This window comes from Pongo pygmaeus, chromosome 3 (genome assembly GCF_028885625.2).
Source record: "Pongo pygmaeus isolate AG05252 chromosome 3, NHGRI_mPonPyg2-v2.0_pri, whole genome shotgun sequence".
NCBI lineage: Eukaryota > Metazoa > Chordata > Mammalia > Primates > Hominidae > Pongo > Pongo pygmaeus.
This window is the reverse complement of record NC_072376.2, coordinates 7295290-7313717: the sequence shown is the minus strand read 5'-3', so window position 1 is coordinate 7313717 and position 18428 is coordinate 7295290. Positions and strand designations below refer to the sequence as shown.

Genomic DNA, 18428 nt, shown 5'->3' with positions numbered 1-18428 from the left:
AACTCATGTTGAAACTTAACCACAAATGCCACTGTTAGGAAGGGGGGCCTTCTGAAGGTGATGAGGTCATGAGGGCTCTACCTTCAAGAATGGGATTAGTGTCTTATAAAAGGGCTCCAGGGAACTAGCTTAGCCCTTTTTGCCTTCCCATCCCCTCTGCCACATAAGGACACGACTTTCCTGTCCTCCAGAGGATGCAGCAACAAGGCACCATCTTGGAAGCAGAGAGCAGTTCTCACCAGACACTGCATCTGCAGGTACCTTGATCTCGGACTTCCCAGCCTCCAGAATTATGAGAAAATTGATAAAGATTTCTATTCTTTATAAATTATCCAGTCTAGGAATTTTGTGTAGTAGCAGAAACAGACTGAGATGCATACAGAGTTCACAATTTAAAAGGGCCCACAATCTAGAAATGAACCTGGGTGAAATTCTGCTGGTGACACTGGCTTTCTGTGAAGTCTCAAAGTAACAAAGAAAAAGGCGGGGGAATCAAAGTTGAGAGTGGGAGATGGCTCAGTTACGCAGAGACACAGGCCGGGGTGGTCATCTGCTTCAGACCCTTTAGAGCTGGTCAGGAAGAGCACAGTCTGTGCAGCACCAAGCTGGGCTGAATCCCAAGCCCCCCACGAGCAGTGGTGGGCCCTCATGCCCTCACCACCTCTCTGTGCCTCAGTCCCTTTATTCATAAAACAGGATAATACGGCCTGTTTCCCATCTTTCTGCAAGGATTAAATGAATAACAGGCATGGCAGGTGTTCAGGAAGCACCAGCTCCTCCCCTGCCCTGTTTGGACACTGTCACTCCAGTGTACTGGCACCTTGTTTGGTACAGTCAACAGAATAATGACCCCTCCCCAAAATGTCCAGGGTCCCATCCTGGGACTTGCGAAGATGTCACCTTACAAGGCGAAGGGTACTTTGCAAGTGGGAGTAAGGTCAGGGGCCTTGAGATAGGGTAGGAAAGTGGTTATCTTAGATTATCCAGGTGGTTCCAACATAATCACCACGTGGGTCCTTAAAAGTAGAGATCTTTCCTGCTGTGTTAGGTCAGAGAGAGATGTGACAAGGATGCAAGAAGGGCCAGAGAGATGCAATTTTGCTGGCTTTGAAGATGAAGAAAGGAGGCCATCAGCCAAGGAATGTAGGTGTCACTGGAAGCCAGGAAGATCCCCTGGCTGGCAGCCAGCAAAGAAACAAGGACCTCAGTCCTACAACCACAATGGGCCGAACCCTGCCAATTACTTAAATGAGCAGGAAACAGATTCTCCCCCTAAAGCTTCTGAAAGGCAGGCAAATCTGCCAACACCTTGATTTTAGCCTGGAGAAACCCATGTTGGATTTCTGACCTACAGAACTTTAAGGTAAGTTTGTAGCTGTGATAAGTTGCTGTTTGTGGTCATTTGTGACAGCAGTGATGGGAAACGAATCCATTCGGGAAGCTGGGTGTGCCTGTGGATGCAGCCGGCTGGACACCTAAAAGCGCCCTAACCCCTCCTCCCTGCTGACTCCCTTCTTAGAGGCTGGGGGGTAAAGTGACTCGCACCTCCCCTGCAGCTAGCAGGGTCCACGGGCCAGCTCTCAGGTTGCGAGGGGAATCTGCTGCAGGGACTTGGGGTCATTTGCTTCCTTGATGAGAAAGAACAGGCATGGTGGCAGTTCTTTGAACTCTTCCCTCCTTGCTCTGAAAGTTATGGCAGCTAGAACTGTGAGAAGGAACTGTGGAAACAGTCCTTCTCATCAGGGTCACAGAACATGACCCTGATGTCACTCCATCAGCAAGCACCTCTCTGGAGTCATGTGGCTTGCATTCACCACTGTCTGAAGTTATATTTCCTGCTACTTACAGACACCAGAAACACAGGAAGCCCATCGCAGGATGCGTATAAAGCCCGATCGGTAGCAGACAGTCAGGTACATGACTGCATAAGGCTTCGTGCACAGCCTCAGGGCTCTGTATCAGGAAGGGAGGTGAGTCTGCAACTCTGGCCAAGGATGAGAAAGGTTGGCTGATCTCCACCCACTGCTGTGGGGTGCAGTATCACTGATTGATGGCTCTGGCCCAGTTTTCTCTTACCCACTTTCTTCCCGGTAGAACCTACTTTTTATATATTAAACTTAGTTAAAGATCGAGAAGAAGGAGAATATTTGGGTGCCTGCCAAATCACAGAAAAGACATCGACTGGAGCACACGTGATTACAGTTGCAGTTGCTGCCATTAGCACTGATTGAGCGTCCTCTGTGTGCTGGGCCCATGCTAGAGCTTCGCACACATCTGCTCCGCAGGTTCCAAGGCTGGCTTTTCATCACCATCCTGGAGGTGAGGAAATGTGGATTCTGAGAAAAAGATGAAGTGACGTGCTGGCAAGGGGCGGCCTCAGACCCGGCCAGTACCTTCTCACCTGGCTGCACAGGGTTGCGAAGGTGTCTGCCTCCATGTTTTCCAACAAGTCTTCTAGCACGACACTGTTCTGTTGTTCTTCTCTCAAACTGGAGTGAAAATAAAATATACGTAAGCTCGGTTTTGTTATAAAGTGATACTATGAGATCATCTAGTTATTTAAATAACAAAGAAGCACACATCTAAGCCACAAGATTTTAAAAATATGTCCATAGAAAGAGATGGCCAGAAAGACTGCACTCCTTTTCTTGCCTAGGCTACTTTGCAAATAACATGTCAAGGAGGGTTCCCTAAGAAGGAGGCTCCTCGAAGTGAAAAGTTTCATGGGAGCTATAAGGAGACTTTCCTATGGCTTTACAGGGTGATCTCTGTGATGCTGCTTTGAAAACTCTGCATCAGTCCTCATGGTGATGACGAAGAAGACCAAGATCTGGGGTCTACACCCACCATGTGCCCTTGGATTGATGCAGACCCAGAACCAAAGGATGACACCTTTTCACATGAGGCTTCCTGACGCCCACACAAGGGAGTCTGCTTAACACATGCCGTAGCTAATTCAAGTCGGCTTTGTGGATCTGCCTCATGCTCTTCCTGGCTAATACACCCCAAATCTTCTGCAAGCGCAACTCAAATCAAAAGTTTGATCACAAGTCATCTCCTCCAGGAGCATATGAATACTATATGCCCTAAAATCCCAGGCTAAATCAAGCCAATGCCTTGAGCATTTCCCTCCAACCATGCAGATGGGGCCCCCTCACAATTATTTCAATGGGACAGAAGTGCACTTTGATGCATTTACACAGAAGAGCGTGATAGGATGAATGAAAATCATCTGTAATCTCACTGCCCAGAAATCACATCCACTGAAATTTGGTCTATTTCCTTCCAATTAGTGTGTGCGTGTGTTTGCAAAAATTAACCACACTGTGTATAGACTTTGCCTCCAATCCTTTCCATGTCCATTTTTTATTCACAGTGGAGAAGTATGAAGCTGTTAAAAATTGTGTTTTTCCAAGGATTCTTAATGCCACAGCCAAGGCTAAGTGCCTAAAGTGAATTGAAAAACAACGGAAAGAACAACAACAACAAAAAGACTGGGGGACTGTCTTTTATAATTTTACAAAAGCAGGATATAAAATACTATGCTTATGGTGAAATTGCAATAAGGCCTGTAGTCTAGTTCACTGTCTTCTGACAATGTCAATTCACGTACCATGATTACGTCAGATGTTACCAAGAAGGAAAGCTGGGGGAAGGGTACATGGCACTCTCTCTACTATCTTTGCAACTTCTTGTGAGTCTATATTTCAAAGTAAAAAGTTTAAAAATATTACATTTGGTAAAACTTCAATGATATTAAATTTAAAAAAGAAGGGCATCAGGGAAGAAAGAGTATGCTACAAAGCCAGCAGCTCGTGTTGGAGCAATGGGATGACACCTTAGGCAAGAGGGTGAGCCCAGGTGGGTACAGTTGGGCTGAGTTGGAGATGCCAGGTTCTCCAGGCCTGCTGGGGACTAATATCTTTGAGTGCTAGGGGACACACAGCATACCTCTGCTGATGTTGCTCCAGTAATGTCTGGCTCTTGCTCAGGGCTTGCTGCAGGACAGTAGAGACCTGCCTTTCAGAATCCACCTCCCCAGGTTCGTTCAGAATCCCGGGCTCATCGGCCACCCACTGCTGCCAGCTCGCCAGGGCCTGCTGCTGCTGGGCCGCCTCCTGCTGCACCAGCTGGTCCTCCAGCTTCCTCTCCAGTTCCTGGAGCTCCTACACAAGGAGGGGGCAGAGGGTGAGCCCCACTGCACAAGGTGGGTGGGGTGGAGGACAAAATCTGACCTCCTGGGTGTCTTGCTACAAGCCTGGCGTGACCCTGTCTTGCCTGGTTCCCCATTCAGCTGTGCCACATGGTGCAATGTGAGTGCACCACAATCTCTCACCCCTGTGTCACCTCCATGCCTCCACATAGGCCATTCCCTCCACCTGCACTGCCTTTCTCTGTCTGCCTGACCAATCCCCAGTCTTCTTTCACCCCTCGGCTTAAGAGGAAACTCCTTGGTGAAGGGCTCCTCAGCGAAAGGATCCCTGAGTTCCTTGGGAGACGCAGATGCCCTCTCCTCATGTGCCCACTCACTACTCCTTGCATGCACTCCGTTTCCTGTCACCTGAAATCACTGTCCTGTGCCTTTCTGCTGGAGTGTGAGCTCTTTGGGGGCAGGGCTGTGTCTCCTTCTCCTTGCCTGCAAAGTGTCTGGTGGCTGGCACCTGTCACTGCATATGGTGGGGTATCTGCATGCACTCAGCATGGACGAAAGCCAGGCTGGAACACAGCAACTATGGCTAACACCACCAGTACCGTCAGGGTGCCAGGCACTGCTCTGTGTACTTTTCATACGTGAATCTCACTGAACGCTTACAACAACCCTTCAGAATACATACTCTTAGTTCTCTTGCTTTATAGGTAAAGAAACTGAGGCACACAGAGTTAAATTAATTTGTCAGATGATGTAACTATTGAGTGGCAGATCCTGAATTTCAAACCAGGCTAGCTGGCTCTGAAATTGCAGTCTTAACCACTAGGCTACATTGTCTCTCCTAGGCCAAACGGAAGTAATCTGCATTCTTAGGCCACCAGGATTAGATAATCTCACACAAGAAACTGTCTACAGCCTGCTTAGGTGGGTGGTGGGGGGAGGCAGGAGGGCCCCAGGCCTTGGAGAATGCAGGCACATTTAACCCAGTATTTACCAGATTGGTCAGTACTATAATTAGGACTGGAGGGTGGACAGGGTGTTAAATCCTAAGAGGCCTTGGTTGGACTTCACCATGGGAGGGTGGTCCTTGATTCTCCTAAATAGATACAAAATGGTCTTACTTTCTGCAGAGAGGCCAAAGCTTGCATCAAACACTCAAAAGGGTCTCAAAGCCCCCTAAAGACTCTGGAACACTATTCAAGAACCATGACAGAAGAAAATCAGCCAGAGATAGACTGCATCTCTCTGTAGCATGGAGGCCATCGCATGGAGAACCTTCTATCCCACCCAAGCATTTGGGTGCTGGGCCTTCGAGAACTCCTGAGCAGGGCTCCTAGCATGCTGAGATGTGGAACTATGACCATCCCTCTCGCTGCAGCATCCCACAAGGAAACACAGCCCAGTGGAGTTCCAGCAGTGTATGCCGTCACACTGTCAGCATGGCCAGGAGCAGGAGACAGAGACCCCACTTCTACCCAGATGCCAGCCCCAGCCCACCTTGAGAAGGGAGGGTCACACCTGAGCCTGTCTGTGTCACCAGAGGAACAGTGGAACACACAGAGCTTTTCAAGCACCAGGAGAGCCCTGGTTAGGAATGGAATATAAGGTGGAAACGTGTCCCACGGTTTATAATCTGCTGATGGTGTCCCCAAACCCCTGCACCCTTACACCTGCCTGCCACCTGGCACAACTGGAATCCAAAACTTGGTTCTGGAATTGTCTTCCCTAATAGCTGATTTCCTCGCCAGATTTTAAATGCTGAGGTCAGGGACTCAGGAGCATCGCTGACGTGTTCTCCTTTCTCCCCAGCAGTCAGCACAGTGCATGGCTCATGGAAGAAGAAACAGCAACAATAATAACGATGATGATGGGGATGACAGCAGCTGGCATTTACTGAATGCCAATATGGTGCCAGATTGTATCAGCATATTATAAAAGTTACATGAATTAGTTTGTTTACAAAATAACATAAGACAGGAATTTTTCATCATCTAATTTTATATATAAGGTAACTGAGACAAGACAGTATAACGGAATCTCCTGAAATCACAGAGCTGGGCAAGAGGCAGAGTCAGGGGTGATTTCAGGTGTCTCTGACTCTGGGTCCCATCATTCAGCTCTAATGCCCCTAGTAATCACTCCACAGGTATCTGCTGAATGAATGGATATATAGATGTTGATGATGTGTGGATGGAGGGAGGGAAAAGGGAAGGAGGGGAAGAAAGACACACACAGAAATGGGGAGAGACAGATAATAGACTGGGGGATTCAGGGGTGAATGAGACATGAAAACTCACTGTCTAGTGAGAGAGAGACTCATGTCAACAGTTGCAGAGATGGGAAATGCCATCATCTGCTTCGGGATGGAGGGTTACGGGAGCTGGAAGAGACCAGCTCTGCCAGAGGGAATCATGGATGGCTTCACAGAGGAAATAACATTTGGGTTTGTCTTAGAATATGAATAGGAGTTTGCAAGGAGGTAGAGCAGAAGCATTCTAGGCAGAGGTCCTTCAAAGGGACACATGCCTGAATGTGTCTCCAATGCTCGGGGGCAGCAAGAAGGTCCAGGGGCTAAAATGCAGGATCTGAGAGAGGGAGTGGTGAAAGGTGGGATTTTTAAATGTAGAGCTGGGGATGGGGCTGTGAATCATCACTTTTGTTTTTCAGAAATATCCCCTTGGCCACCGTGCAGGCGGGTAACTAGAGTAGGGAGAAAGGGAGGTAGGCAGAAATTGAGGTTAGGACAGGAGCATGGGCTTTGGAGGCAGGTTTAAAGTCTGCTTTTCAGCTGTGGGACCTTGGTGAAATGACTTAACCTTCCTAAGCCTCAGCTCTTTCATCTGTAGAATGGGTATGAAAACGTCATGGGATTGACATGAGGTTTAAACACTTAGCCCACTGCTTTGGACATAATGAGAGCTCCACTGATGCTGGTTAATATCAAGGTTATTTCTGTTGTTCTGGTCTAGATATATCAGTCTAGTGAAGCTGGGCAGCCAAAGGTGGAAAGCAGAAAGCCCAGGCAGAATCAACAGATGGTGGCCAGTGGTCCGTGGGGAGAAAGGCAGAGGGAAGATCAGAAGATGCCGAGGCTGGGCGTGGTGGCTCACGCCTGTAACCCCAGCACTTTGGGAGGCCAAGGTGGGAGGATCACTTGAGGTCAGGAGTTCGAGACCAGCCTAGCCAACATGGTGAAGCTTTGTCTCTACTAAAAATACAAAATTAGCTGGGCATGATGATGCATGCCTATAGTCCCAGCTACTCGGGAGGCTGGGGGAGGACAATCAATTGAACCCAGGAGGTGGAGGTTGCAGTGAGCTAAGATCACCCCACTGCACACCAGCCTGGGTGACAGTGACTCTGTCTCAAAACAATAAACAAAGAAGAAGAAGAAGATGCCAAGTGAGGCTCGGGAAAGTAAACACACAGCAATTTAAACTGAAATGCAAATACAGTGGGTACCATTTGTTTGGGGTCACATTATCTGTTAGGAGTAAGTCCATCCCATTTAAATTTGCCTATCATTGTCACTTGGCCTTCTGATCCAACTGAGCCTTGCATATGTTCCAGTTTTGCAAAGTGAGTCTAAATCTTTCATCAGATGAGGCGCACTTGATACAGTTTTCTTAGGAGTAATTTCTTCCAAAGCATTCTATTTCATGCTTTTTTAATTCTCCTGAATGTTTAACAGCCTAAAAGCCCATTCCCAATAGGAAAGTGGTTTACACAGAATGAGCAAATTGCAGAATGCAAGTCTAATATCTGGAACAAAACAACAGGCTTGTCTTCATTTCAAATGCAAACTCAAGTAAGAGTGTATCATATGCATTGCCTTACCACTCATTTAATAATATGGCATCATCTGATTTATCAGCTGTTCCCAACTCAGGACACATTAACTCTCTGTTCTAAACAAACTGGAGGTAGGAGTTACTCAAAAGAGTTTTAGGATAAAATTGAAAATGTAAATGTTGTACTCTCCAATTATTATACTAATAGAAATCAGTGTGGTCTCAAGTAAAAAGCACAACTATGTGTTTTAGGGCTGTACTGAGGGTGTTTCTTGGGCACTTAGGATAAGCAGATGAATCATGCACTGGAGGCTAAATGTTCCTGGTGTCTCACTCTGCCCCTAACTCACTAAATGACCTTGGACCTGCTCTTCCCTCTGCAGGCTCTATTTCCTCCATCTGGAATTCAGGGCAGTGATCCGCCTCCATGCTAATCACCTCGAGTGTAATACTTGCTGTGGGCTTTGGCTAAGCACTCTGTGGAGGTTTCCTCCTATTATTAATTTGCTATGGAGTTTTATCTTGAATGGGTGTTAAATTCAATTAAAGACTGATATGGTTTGGATTTGTGTCCCTGCTTAAATCTCATGTTGAATTGTAATCCCCAGTGTTGGAGGTGAGGCCTGCTGGAAGGTGATTGGATCATGGGGGTGGATCCTTCATGAATGGTTTAGCACCATCCCTTTGGTGCTGTTCTGGTGATAGTGAGTTATAGTGAGATCTGGTTGTTTAAAACTGTGTAGCACCTCCTCCACTCTCTCTTCCTTTTGCTCCAGCCATGTAAGATGTGCCTCCTTTCCCTCTGCCTTCTGCCATAATTGTAAGCTTCCTGAGGTTTCCACAGAAGCTGAGCAGATGCATCATGCTTCCTGTACAGCCTGCAGTATCAAGAGCCAATTAAACCTCCTTTCTTTTTTTTTTTTTGCTATCCTTCATAAGTTTATTTTTCTCCAGATAACTCAAATACAACTCCCTACAAACCAAAAATGGCTTTTAAATTTTAATTTAACAATTTTAGATAGAAGCTTCTGTGAGTTACTTTACAAATTTTCTATTTTTTAGTAATTGCATCGTATTACATGTAATTGAAGTATTATTTTATGAAATGGAATCATCATTACAAACATTCATGTGCATGCTGAATCATTTCAACCTCTTTCTAGAAGGCTCAGAATGCTGTAACTTTTACTATTATTCCTTAGTTCTACTTGTTTTGTATCATTCTTACTTTCTTTTTTTTTATTATTATTATAATACTTTAAGTTTTAGGGTACATGTGCACAATGTGCAGGTTAGTTACATATGTATACATGTGCCATGCTGGTGTGCTGCACCCATTAACTTGCCATTTAGCATTAGGTATATAATGCTAGATATACCTCCTTTCTTTACAAATTACCCAGTCTCAGGTATTTCTTTATAGCAATGTGAGAACACACTAATACAGAAAATTGGTACTCAGGAGTGGGCATTGCTATAACAATAGTTGAAAATGTGAAAGCAGCTTTGGAATTGGGTAACCAAAGGAGGTTGGAAGAGTGTGGAGGGCTCAAAAGAAGGCTGAAAGATGAGGGAAAGTTTGGAACCTCCTAGAGATGTGTTACATTGTTGTGACCAAAATGCTGATTGTGATATGGACAATGAATTCGAGGCTGAGGAGGTCTCAGATGGAGATGAGGAACTCATTGAGAACTGGAGTAAAGGTCACTTTTGCCATGCTTAAGCAAAGAGACTGGTGGCATTGTGCCCCTACTCTAGAGACCTGTGGAATTTTGAATTTGAGAGTGATTATTTAGGGTATCTGGTAGAAGAAATATCTAAGCAGCAAAGCATTCAAGATGTGACCTGGCTGCTTCTAACAACCTATGCTCATATGTGTGAGCAAAGAAATGACCTGAAACTGGACCTTATATTTAAAAGAGAAGCAGAGTGTAAAAGTGTGGAAAATTTGCAGCCCACCATAGCCAAGAGAATGGGAAAAAGACCTCAAAGGCATTTCAGAGACCTTCACAGCAGCCCTTTAATCACAGCCCCAGAGGCCTAGGAGAGAAGAATGGTTTCCTGGACCAGGCCCAGTGCCCTGCTGCCCTGTGCAGCCTTGGAACCCTGCTTCCTGCATCCAGCTTCAGCTCAAAGGACCCCAGGTGCAGCTTGGACCACTGCTCAGAAGATGCAAACTGTAAGCCTTGGCAGCTTCCATGTGGTGTTAAGCCTGCAGGTGCCCAGAATGAAAGAGTTGGGTCTTGGGAGCCTCTGCCTAGATTTCAGAGGATATATGGAAAAGCCAAAATGTCCAGGCAGAAGCCTTCTGCTGGGGCAGAGCCCTCATGGAGAACCTCTACTAGGGCAGTGTGGAGGGGAAATGTGGGATTGGAGCCCCCACACAGAGTACCCATTGGGATACTGCCTAGTGGAGCTGTGATAAGGGGGCTGCTATTCTCTAGATTCTGGAATGGTAGATCCACTGACAGCTTGTGTCCTGTGCCTAGAAATACTGCAGGCACTCAACACCAGCCCTTGAGAGCAGCTGCTGGGGCTGAATCCTGCAAAGTCACAGGGGCTGAGCTGCCCAAGGCTTTGGGAGCCCATCCCTTGGACCAGCATGCTCTGAACATGAGACATGGAGTCAAAGGAGATTATTCTGGAGCTTTAAGATTTGATGACTACCATCCTGCATTTCAGACTTGCCTGGGGCCTGTAGCCCCTTTCTTTTGGCCAATTTCTCCCTTTTGGAACAGGAATATGGAGCCTGTGGCTCCACTGCATCATTGGAAGTAACTAACTTGTTTTTTAATTTATAGGCTCATAAGTGGAATGGACTTACATTGTCTCAGATGAGACTTTGGACTTTCGAGTTAATGCTAGAATGAGTTAAGACTCTGGGGGACTGTTGGGAAGGCATGATTATATTTTGAAATGTGAGAAGAACATGGTATTTTGGTGGGGCTACATCTCATGTTGAATTGTAATCCCCAATGTTGCAGGTGGATCCTGGTGGGAGGTGACTGGATCATGGGGGTCCTTCATGAATTGTTTAGCATGAACCCTTCAGTGCTGTTCTCGTGATGGAGTCATTATGAGATCTGGTTGTTTAAAAGTGTGTGGCACCTCCCCCTACTTCTCTTCCTCCTGCTCTGGCTATGTAAGACATGCCTGCTTTCCCTTCACCTTCTACCATGATTGTAAGTTTCCTGAGTCCTCCCCAGAAGCTGGGCAGATGCATCATGCTTCCTGTATAGCCCGTGGAACCATGAGCCAATTAAACCTCTTTCCTTTATAAATTACCCAGTCTCAGCGTATTTCTTATAGCAATGCAAGAACAGACTAATATAAAGACATATTCTTTATATACTAAAATGATCACATGAGTCACTCCCCTTTAATTTGTTAATCAGGTGAATTTTGTAAATGGATGTTTTAATGTTAAACCAACCTTATATTTCTAGAATAAACCCAACCTGTCCATAATGTATTAATTTTTTATAGATGGCTGTATTCTGCTATTTTGTTTTCAAATGGTACATCTATGTTCACATGCAAGATTGAAGTATAATTGTTCTTTCTGGTACTGTTCATGTCTGGTTTTGGTGTTAAAGTTATCTAGCATGATAAAATGAGTTGAGGAATATTCCCTATTTTTCCTAATACAAGGAATAATTCATATATGAGACTGGCAAAATACCTTAAACTTTGGCAATGCTCATCTACAAAACTACTGGAGTTGGGTGTCTTTTGTGTGGGTTTGGAAGATTTTAAAGTACTGAATAAATTTCTTTCATGGCAACAGGGTTATCAGACTTTTTTTTCTACTTGAGCCAATTTTGGTGATTTGCATTTTTCTAGTTTTTGAATTCATCTCAGTTTTTGAATTCATCTGTATAAAGTTGTTCATAACATTCTCTTATTTTAAAAAACTCTACTGCATCTATAGTCATGTTGCTTTTTATACTCTTAATATTATTGTGTTTTATATTTTTTAATGGTTGCTCTTGCCAAGGGTTTGTATATTTTATTAGACTTTTTTCAAAAAAAAATCCCTTCACTTTATCAATTCTACGGTAGTTTTGTTTTTTATTTTGTTTATGCTGTATTTCAGAAGAAACACACTTCTTTTTTTTGAGACGGAGTCTCGCTCTGTCTCACCCAGGCTGGAGTGTAGTGGCATGATCTCAGCTCCCTGCAGCCTCTATCTCCTGGGTTCAAGCGATTCTCCTGCCTTAATAAGTATAACTAAGTAAAGAATTATTAACACTGAAGTGAGAGCATGTCTATTCACAACTTAGTAGCGCTTCCCTCTCCATACTAGGGTTTCAATAAATGTGAGGGGTTTTTTCCTTATTGTAAGTAACTATGATAATAATAGATAATAAATGAAATTTAAAATCTACACATAAAAGACCTAAAATTAGTCACCAAAACAGTTATTACCATAGCTTTTGTTTTGCAGATATACCTCTCACATTTTGGAAAGAATGTAGCATGTTGCGATAATGCTAATAATTAGAATTTTTAAAATAATAAATAACCCAATACATTGTTGCATTTAGGATGCTGCTAATTGGAAGATACACTGTTGTCCTCCCTAGCACAATAAAAGAAACAATACTGCCAACGAAACCATGGCACCTGCCAAGTTTCAGAGATGCTAAAATCCAAAAGGGTTGCTTCTCAGAGTAATGAAATAGAGCCATCTTTGGTTGAGAGAGTGCAAAGTACTCTCCAATAAGTCACTTCATTTAATCCTCACCACAACCCCACAGCACAGACAGGTTGGGGGTTGCAGCCTGTTCCACAGAGGAAGATGCAGAGGTAGGTACCAGAAAGAACCAGCTGTCCCCCTCTCCTTCCCAGCGCCTGCACTCACCCGGCTGTGCGACTCCAGGATCTGTGTGCAGGCTGACTTGGTCAGCATCTCAGACGCACTCAGCTCTTCCAGGAGCAAGTCCTGGATGCTGAGGAGGGCGGTGTAGGCCGACAGGGTCTCGGTCACCCGGGACGCCTTCTGGAACTGCAGAGCAACAAGCGACTGTGCAAAGCCTCCCTCCTGTGCCTCCAGGCGCTGCACTCTCTCCCGCAGCAATTCACCTCGAACCTGGGAGGGGACAGGGATGGACCCAAACCCAGAGAGCAGTGAGTACAGGAGGGTGGAGGAGAACAAACAGCCTTTCGGAGTTCACAGACCTGGGATTCTGAGGACCACCAAAGGTTTACAACGGAGACGCACTGGGAACCTGCAGGGAGCAATATCAGACAAGGCTGTCCCTGCTTATGAAGATGCTAGGGGGCTTAGGGAGCCCAGCCATCCTTCATTCCATATGTATCATCCTCAAGAGTCACCTGAGCCCATTGCTTTCCTTCTGAAAACACTTCTAAGTCTCTCCATGTCCTAGAGGATGGAAGTTCAACTCCTTAGCATGGGATCCAAGGAGCTCCCCACCCCAATCCCAGCCAAGGTCCCCCTGGACAGGTCTGGTCTGTTCTTCTGCCCCTACCCCACTCACACATGCACAACTGGGACTCCCCTTCCCAACTGCGCGCTGTGCTCTACACACCATGCACTTTGTGTCTGTGGTTCGTGCTCTTTGCAATGACTGAAATGTCTTCCCATCCTCCCTTCCTGAAATTCTACTATTTGTCCTTCGGGTTATAGTTCCCACTGAAGCGGTCTCATTTCTCTATGTTTGTTTTGTTCCATGTAGGCTTCAAACCAGGTGCCCAGGGTTTACTTGACCTCAGGCAAGTCATTAAGCTCTGCATACCTATGCTTCTTCATCTATAAAGTGGAGAAAATAATACCATCCAACACACAGAGTTTAGTTTGTTTTTTATCAAAACAGCTTGAGGTATAACTTCTTTACCATAACCTGCACATATTTACAGTACACAATGTGATAAATTTTGACATATTTCTACCCCTATGAAACCATCACCACAACCAGCGTAGTGAACACATCCATGTTCTTGGTAATCCCAGCCCCTGCCCCCACTCAGCAACCACTGATGTGCTTTCAGTCACAATTGACAAGTCTGCATTTTGTAGAGTTTGTTTTTTTATAAGTGGAATCATATAGTACATATTTTTTTATCTAGCTGTTTTTTTTTTTTGTATTTTTTTAGACACCGTCTCACTCTGTCACCCAAGCTGTAGTGCAGTGGTGCAATCTTGGCTCACTGCAACCTCCACCTCCTTGGTTCAAGTGATTTTCCTGCCTTAGCCTTCTGAATAGCTGGGATTACAGGCATGCACCACCATGCCCAGCTAATTTTTGTAATTTTAGTAGAGATGGGGTTTCACCATGTTGCCCAGGCTGGTCTCGAACTCCTGGCCTCAAGTGATCTACCCACCTCAGCCTCCCAAAGTGCTGGGATTACAGGCGTGAACCACCATGCCCGACCTGTCTAGCTGTTTTGACTGAAGATAATTATTTTGAGATTTACCTTTTACCATCTTCTTCCGGGTTGAGGATCTCTTATGCTTCCCCCTTCCCTCCCTTTGTTGCTTTATTAGCTATAGCTCTGTTTTGTTATTTTAGTGGCTGCTTTAGGGTTTATAGTGCACATCTTTGACTTATCCCAGGGTACCTTCAATTGATATTATATCACTTCACATGGCGTACAAGAACCAAAAATAAAATTCTAAGCCCCACCTCAACCATCTGAATGGACCACTCCTCTCAGCTAGGGGATTCCAAAGTCAACCTGAAAAACCAGTTCAGGCCATGATGGGAAGGGGGAGCTGAACATGCCTCCTTATACCCTCCTCCCTTTTGGAATTTCAGACAGATCAGACTCCTTAAGTCTCATAAGAAACATTTACAATCTATTCTCTCTGAAGCCTGCTACCTGGAGGCTTCATCTGCATGATAAAACCTTGGTCTCCACAACCCCCTTAGTGTAACCTAGATGTTCCTTTCTATTGACAATAACTCTTCCAACCAATTGCCAATCAGAAAATCTTTTAATCTAACTATGATCTGGAAGCCCCCGCTTCAAGTTGTCCCACCTTTCTGGACGAAACCAATGTACATCTTACACGTATTGATTGATGTCTCATGCCTCCCTAAAATGTATAAAACCAAGCTGTGCCCCAACCACCTTGGGCACATGTCATCAAGACCTCCTGAGACCGTGTCATGGATGTGTCCTTACCCTTGGCAAAATAAACTTTCTAAATTGGTTGAGACCTTTCTCAGATACTTTTGGCTTATCAACCTTATGCTAATTTACTTCCATTTCTTTCTTCCTGGTCTTGGTGCTATTTCTGTCACACATTTAATTGTATACACGTTATAAACGTCACACTGCTCTGTTACTATTTTCATTGAAACAAGTTAATCTTTAAAATTTTCTTGTATAGAAGTGAAATGCACATAACATAAAATTTATTACTTTAAAGTCAACAATTAAGTGACATTTAGGATTGAGTAGCCCCCACCTCTATTTAGTCTGAGAACATTTTCACCATCCCTAAAGCAAAAGCAAATGCCACACCTTTTAAGCAATTACTCCCCAGTCCTCCCACCCCCAAGTCCTTGGCAACTACCAATCTTCTGTTTCTATGATTTTCCTTATTCGGGATATGTTATATAAATGGAACTACAGAATAACAACCTTTTGTGTCTGGCTTCTTTTACTTTGCATAATGTTTTCGAAGTTCATCTACTTGTATGAAAACTTCATTTCCTTTTTATGGCTGCATAATATTCCATTGGATGTACAATCAGTCAATTTTTGGAAGGTTTTTAAAATTCAAAGAGAATCTAACATAAGTACCTATGTAGTTACCATTCCCATTGCTCATTTTTTTGTGTGGTTCTGTAGCAGGAAGAGCTGCAGACAAAACCCCTCAGACACCGAGTTAAAGAAGGAAGGGGTATATTCGGCCAGGAGCATAGACAAGATGCCTGTCTCAAGAGCCAAGCTCCCTGAGCGAGCAATTCCCATCCCTTTTAAGGGCGCACAACTCTAACGGGGTCTGCACGAGAGGGTTGTGATTCATTGAGCAAGCAGGGGGTACGTGACTGGGGGCTGCATACGCTGGTAATTAGAAAGGAACCGAACAGGACAGGGATCTTCACAGTGCCTTTTTTATGCAAATAACCAATTAGGTCAGGGGTCAATCTTTAACTACTAGGCCCAGGGTGTGGCGCTGGGCTGTCTGCTTGTGGATTTCATTTCTGCCTTTTATTTTTTACTTCTTCTTTCTTTGGAGGTAGAAATTAGGCATATTAGACAATATGAGGGGTGGTCTCCTCCCTTAGTTCTAGATTTCTATCTGTTATGAAAATCCTTCTGCCTGATTTCCTATAACATTTCTTGCAGTATTAATCTCTTAGTAAGGAAAACTTTCAGCACTGTAAGTGTAAAAAAATTTGTTTCATCTTCATTCTTGAAAGATATATTTTCTGAGTAAAGAATTTTAGGTGGCAGGTTTTCCTCACTGTTTTGAGGACATTGCTCCATGGTCTTCTCACTTGCATTATTTCAAATGAGAAATCAGCTGTCAACCTGCTCTTTGCTTTGTAGTGTACATAATGTATCTTCTTCCTTTAGTTGCTTTTAAGATTTTCTCTTTATCAACGGTTTGGAGCAATTTGATTATGATGTACCTTGGAAAAATTTTCCTCAAGTTTCTTATGCTTGGGATTCACTGAGCTTCTTAAATCTGTGAGTACACAGTTTTCATCAAATTAGGCAAAATTTTAGCTGTTAATTCTTCCGATATGTTTTCATCCTTCTTTTTCTTTCTCCTCTTCTCCAGGATTTCCAGTTATCCACACATTAGGCCACTTGAAGTTGTCTCATGGCTCACTGGTACTCTGTTCACTTTTCTCTATTTTCATTTTAGATAGTTTCTATTGCTATATCTTCAAGCTAATTTTTTTCTGCAATGTCTAATCTGCTGTTAATTCTCACACACATGTATATGTGTGTGTGTGTGTATATTCAAATCAAACTTCTAGGGAACAAAAATACGTGTGGTATAGATGTAAATATAGACATATAGATATATCTTTTTACATCTTCCATATCTATACTTAACCATTTTTGAACATATTAAACACAATTATAATGACTCTTTTACCCCATTTATGCTGGAGGTTGCCATTTTTTGTGTGTGAAAAATCAGAACTTGGTGATGCCCTTGAGCAGTACAATATAAATAACTCCCACAAGCTTAGCATTCCAATAATGGAACACTAGGCATAAATGGGTTAATGCCATTCTCTGTCAATTCTAACATCTGTGTCAGTTCTGGACTGGTTTCAATTGATTGATTTTTCTCCTCATGAGGAGTTATATTTTCCTGTTTGTTTCATGCCTGGTACTTTTTAACTGAACTAAAGACATTGTAAATTCTACCTTGTTGGATCCTGGATATTTTTGTGTTTCTATAATTATTCTTCAGCTTTGTTGTGAGATGCAGTTAAGCTACTTGGAAACAGGCTGACCTTTTGGGTTATGTTTTTAAGCTCTTTTATGTGGGACCAGCATAGGGCTCATTATTTCCACTGCCGAGGCAAGACCTTTTTGAGTACTATATCTGATGTCCTCTGAATTGAGGCTTTCTAGTTTGGCTGGAAGGAACTGTCACTATCCCCAGCTTGGTGTGAACACTGTGTACGCTTCTCTCTAAGTATTTTGGGTGGTCTTTCCCCTAGCTCTGAGCAATTTTCTTCCATGGAAGTGCTGAGCAGGTCTCAGCAGAATACTCAAGGGGACCCAGTGGACACCTCTGGAGTTTTCTCTATGCAGCTCTTTCTTTTCTGGGATTCTGTCCTGCGAAATCTAGCCAACTTGGCTTCCCCAAATTCTTAGCTTTGTCTCTTTTACTCAAGGGGTCTACCCTAGTAGACCTGCTGGGTTCTTTCTTGCTGTGCCTCAGCCTGGAAACCCTTTTAGGGCAGTAAGCTGGGACAATGACAGGGCTGAACTCCTTTATTTCTTATTTCTTAGGGATCAGTTTTGACTGCTGTCCAGTGTCCTGAGAATCACTGTTCCATAGATTTTGTTTGTTTTGTTTTAGGTGAGGGGTAATTCTGATACTTTTTATTCTGTCTTGGTCAGAAGCAGAAGTCCCTCATAGGGTTATTCTGATTATTAAATAATCTAATACTGTTAAGTGCTAAGAACAGTGCCTGACACATTGGAGTGTTTAACAAATGTTGCTGCTGTTGTCCTTGTTGGTGGTACTGGTGTTAATACTCTTATTACCGAAGGTGAAATATGGTGGGGTCTATAAGGGAGGTCCATGTACGGTGCTATGTGATTTAGAGAAAAGAGAAGGTGGAGGGGTCAGGGAAGGTCATGACAACACTGGCATTTGAAGCAGACACTGAAAGATCCAGGCATTCAGGAAGAGGAACAGCATGTCCAGAGGTACTGAGGCAGGGAGCCCTACAGAGACTTGTAAGGCTGAATTAGATAAAAGCTAAGAGGGAAAGTGGGAGATGAAGCTGTAAAGATGGTGGGGGGAGAAGAACCCA

At 44.1% G+C, this 18428-nt stretch overlaps 1 protein-coding gene across 8 annotated transcripts in view; it reads right to left on the bottom strand.

The window, feature by feature from the left end:
• Positions 1-18428, bottom strand: part of EVC2 (EvC ciliary complex subunit 2) — a 155338-nt gene that overhangs the window by 10661 nt on the left and 126249 nt on the right. For 7 of the 8 annotated variants that reach the window (XM_063663512.1, XM_054484771.2, XM_063663515.1 and 4 more), the window contains 3 exons: positions 12806-13033; positions 3952-4166; positions 2402-2489 (listed from right to left, as the gene is read on the bottom strand). In XM_063663512.1, the coding sequence (XP_063519582.1) occupies positions 2402-2489; positions 3952-4166; positions 12806-13033 (531 nt within the window). The remainder of the gene's footprint in view (positions 1-2401; positions 2490-3951; positions 4167-12805; positions 13034-18428) is intronic. The other variant, XM_063663519.1, reaches the window with a different exon arrangement.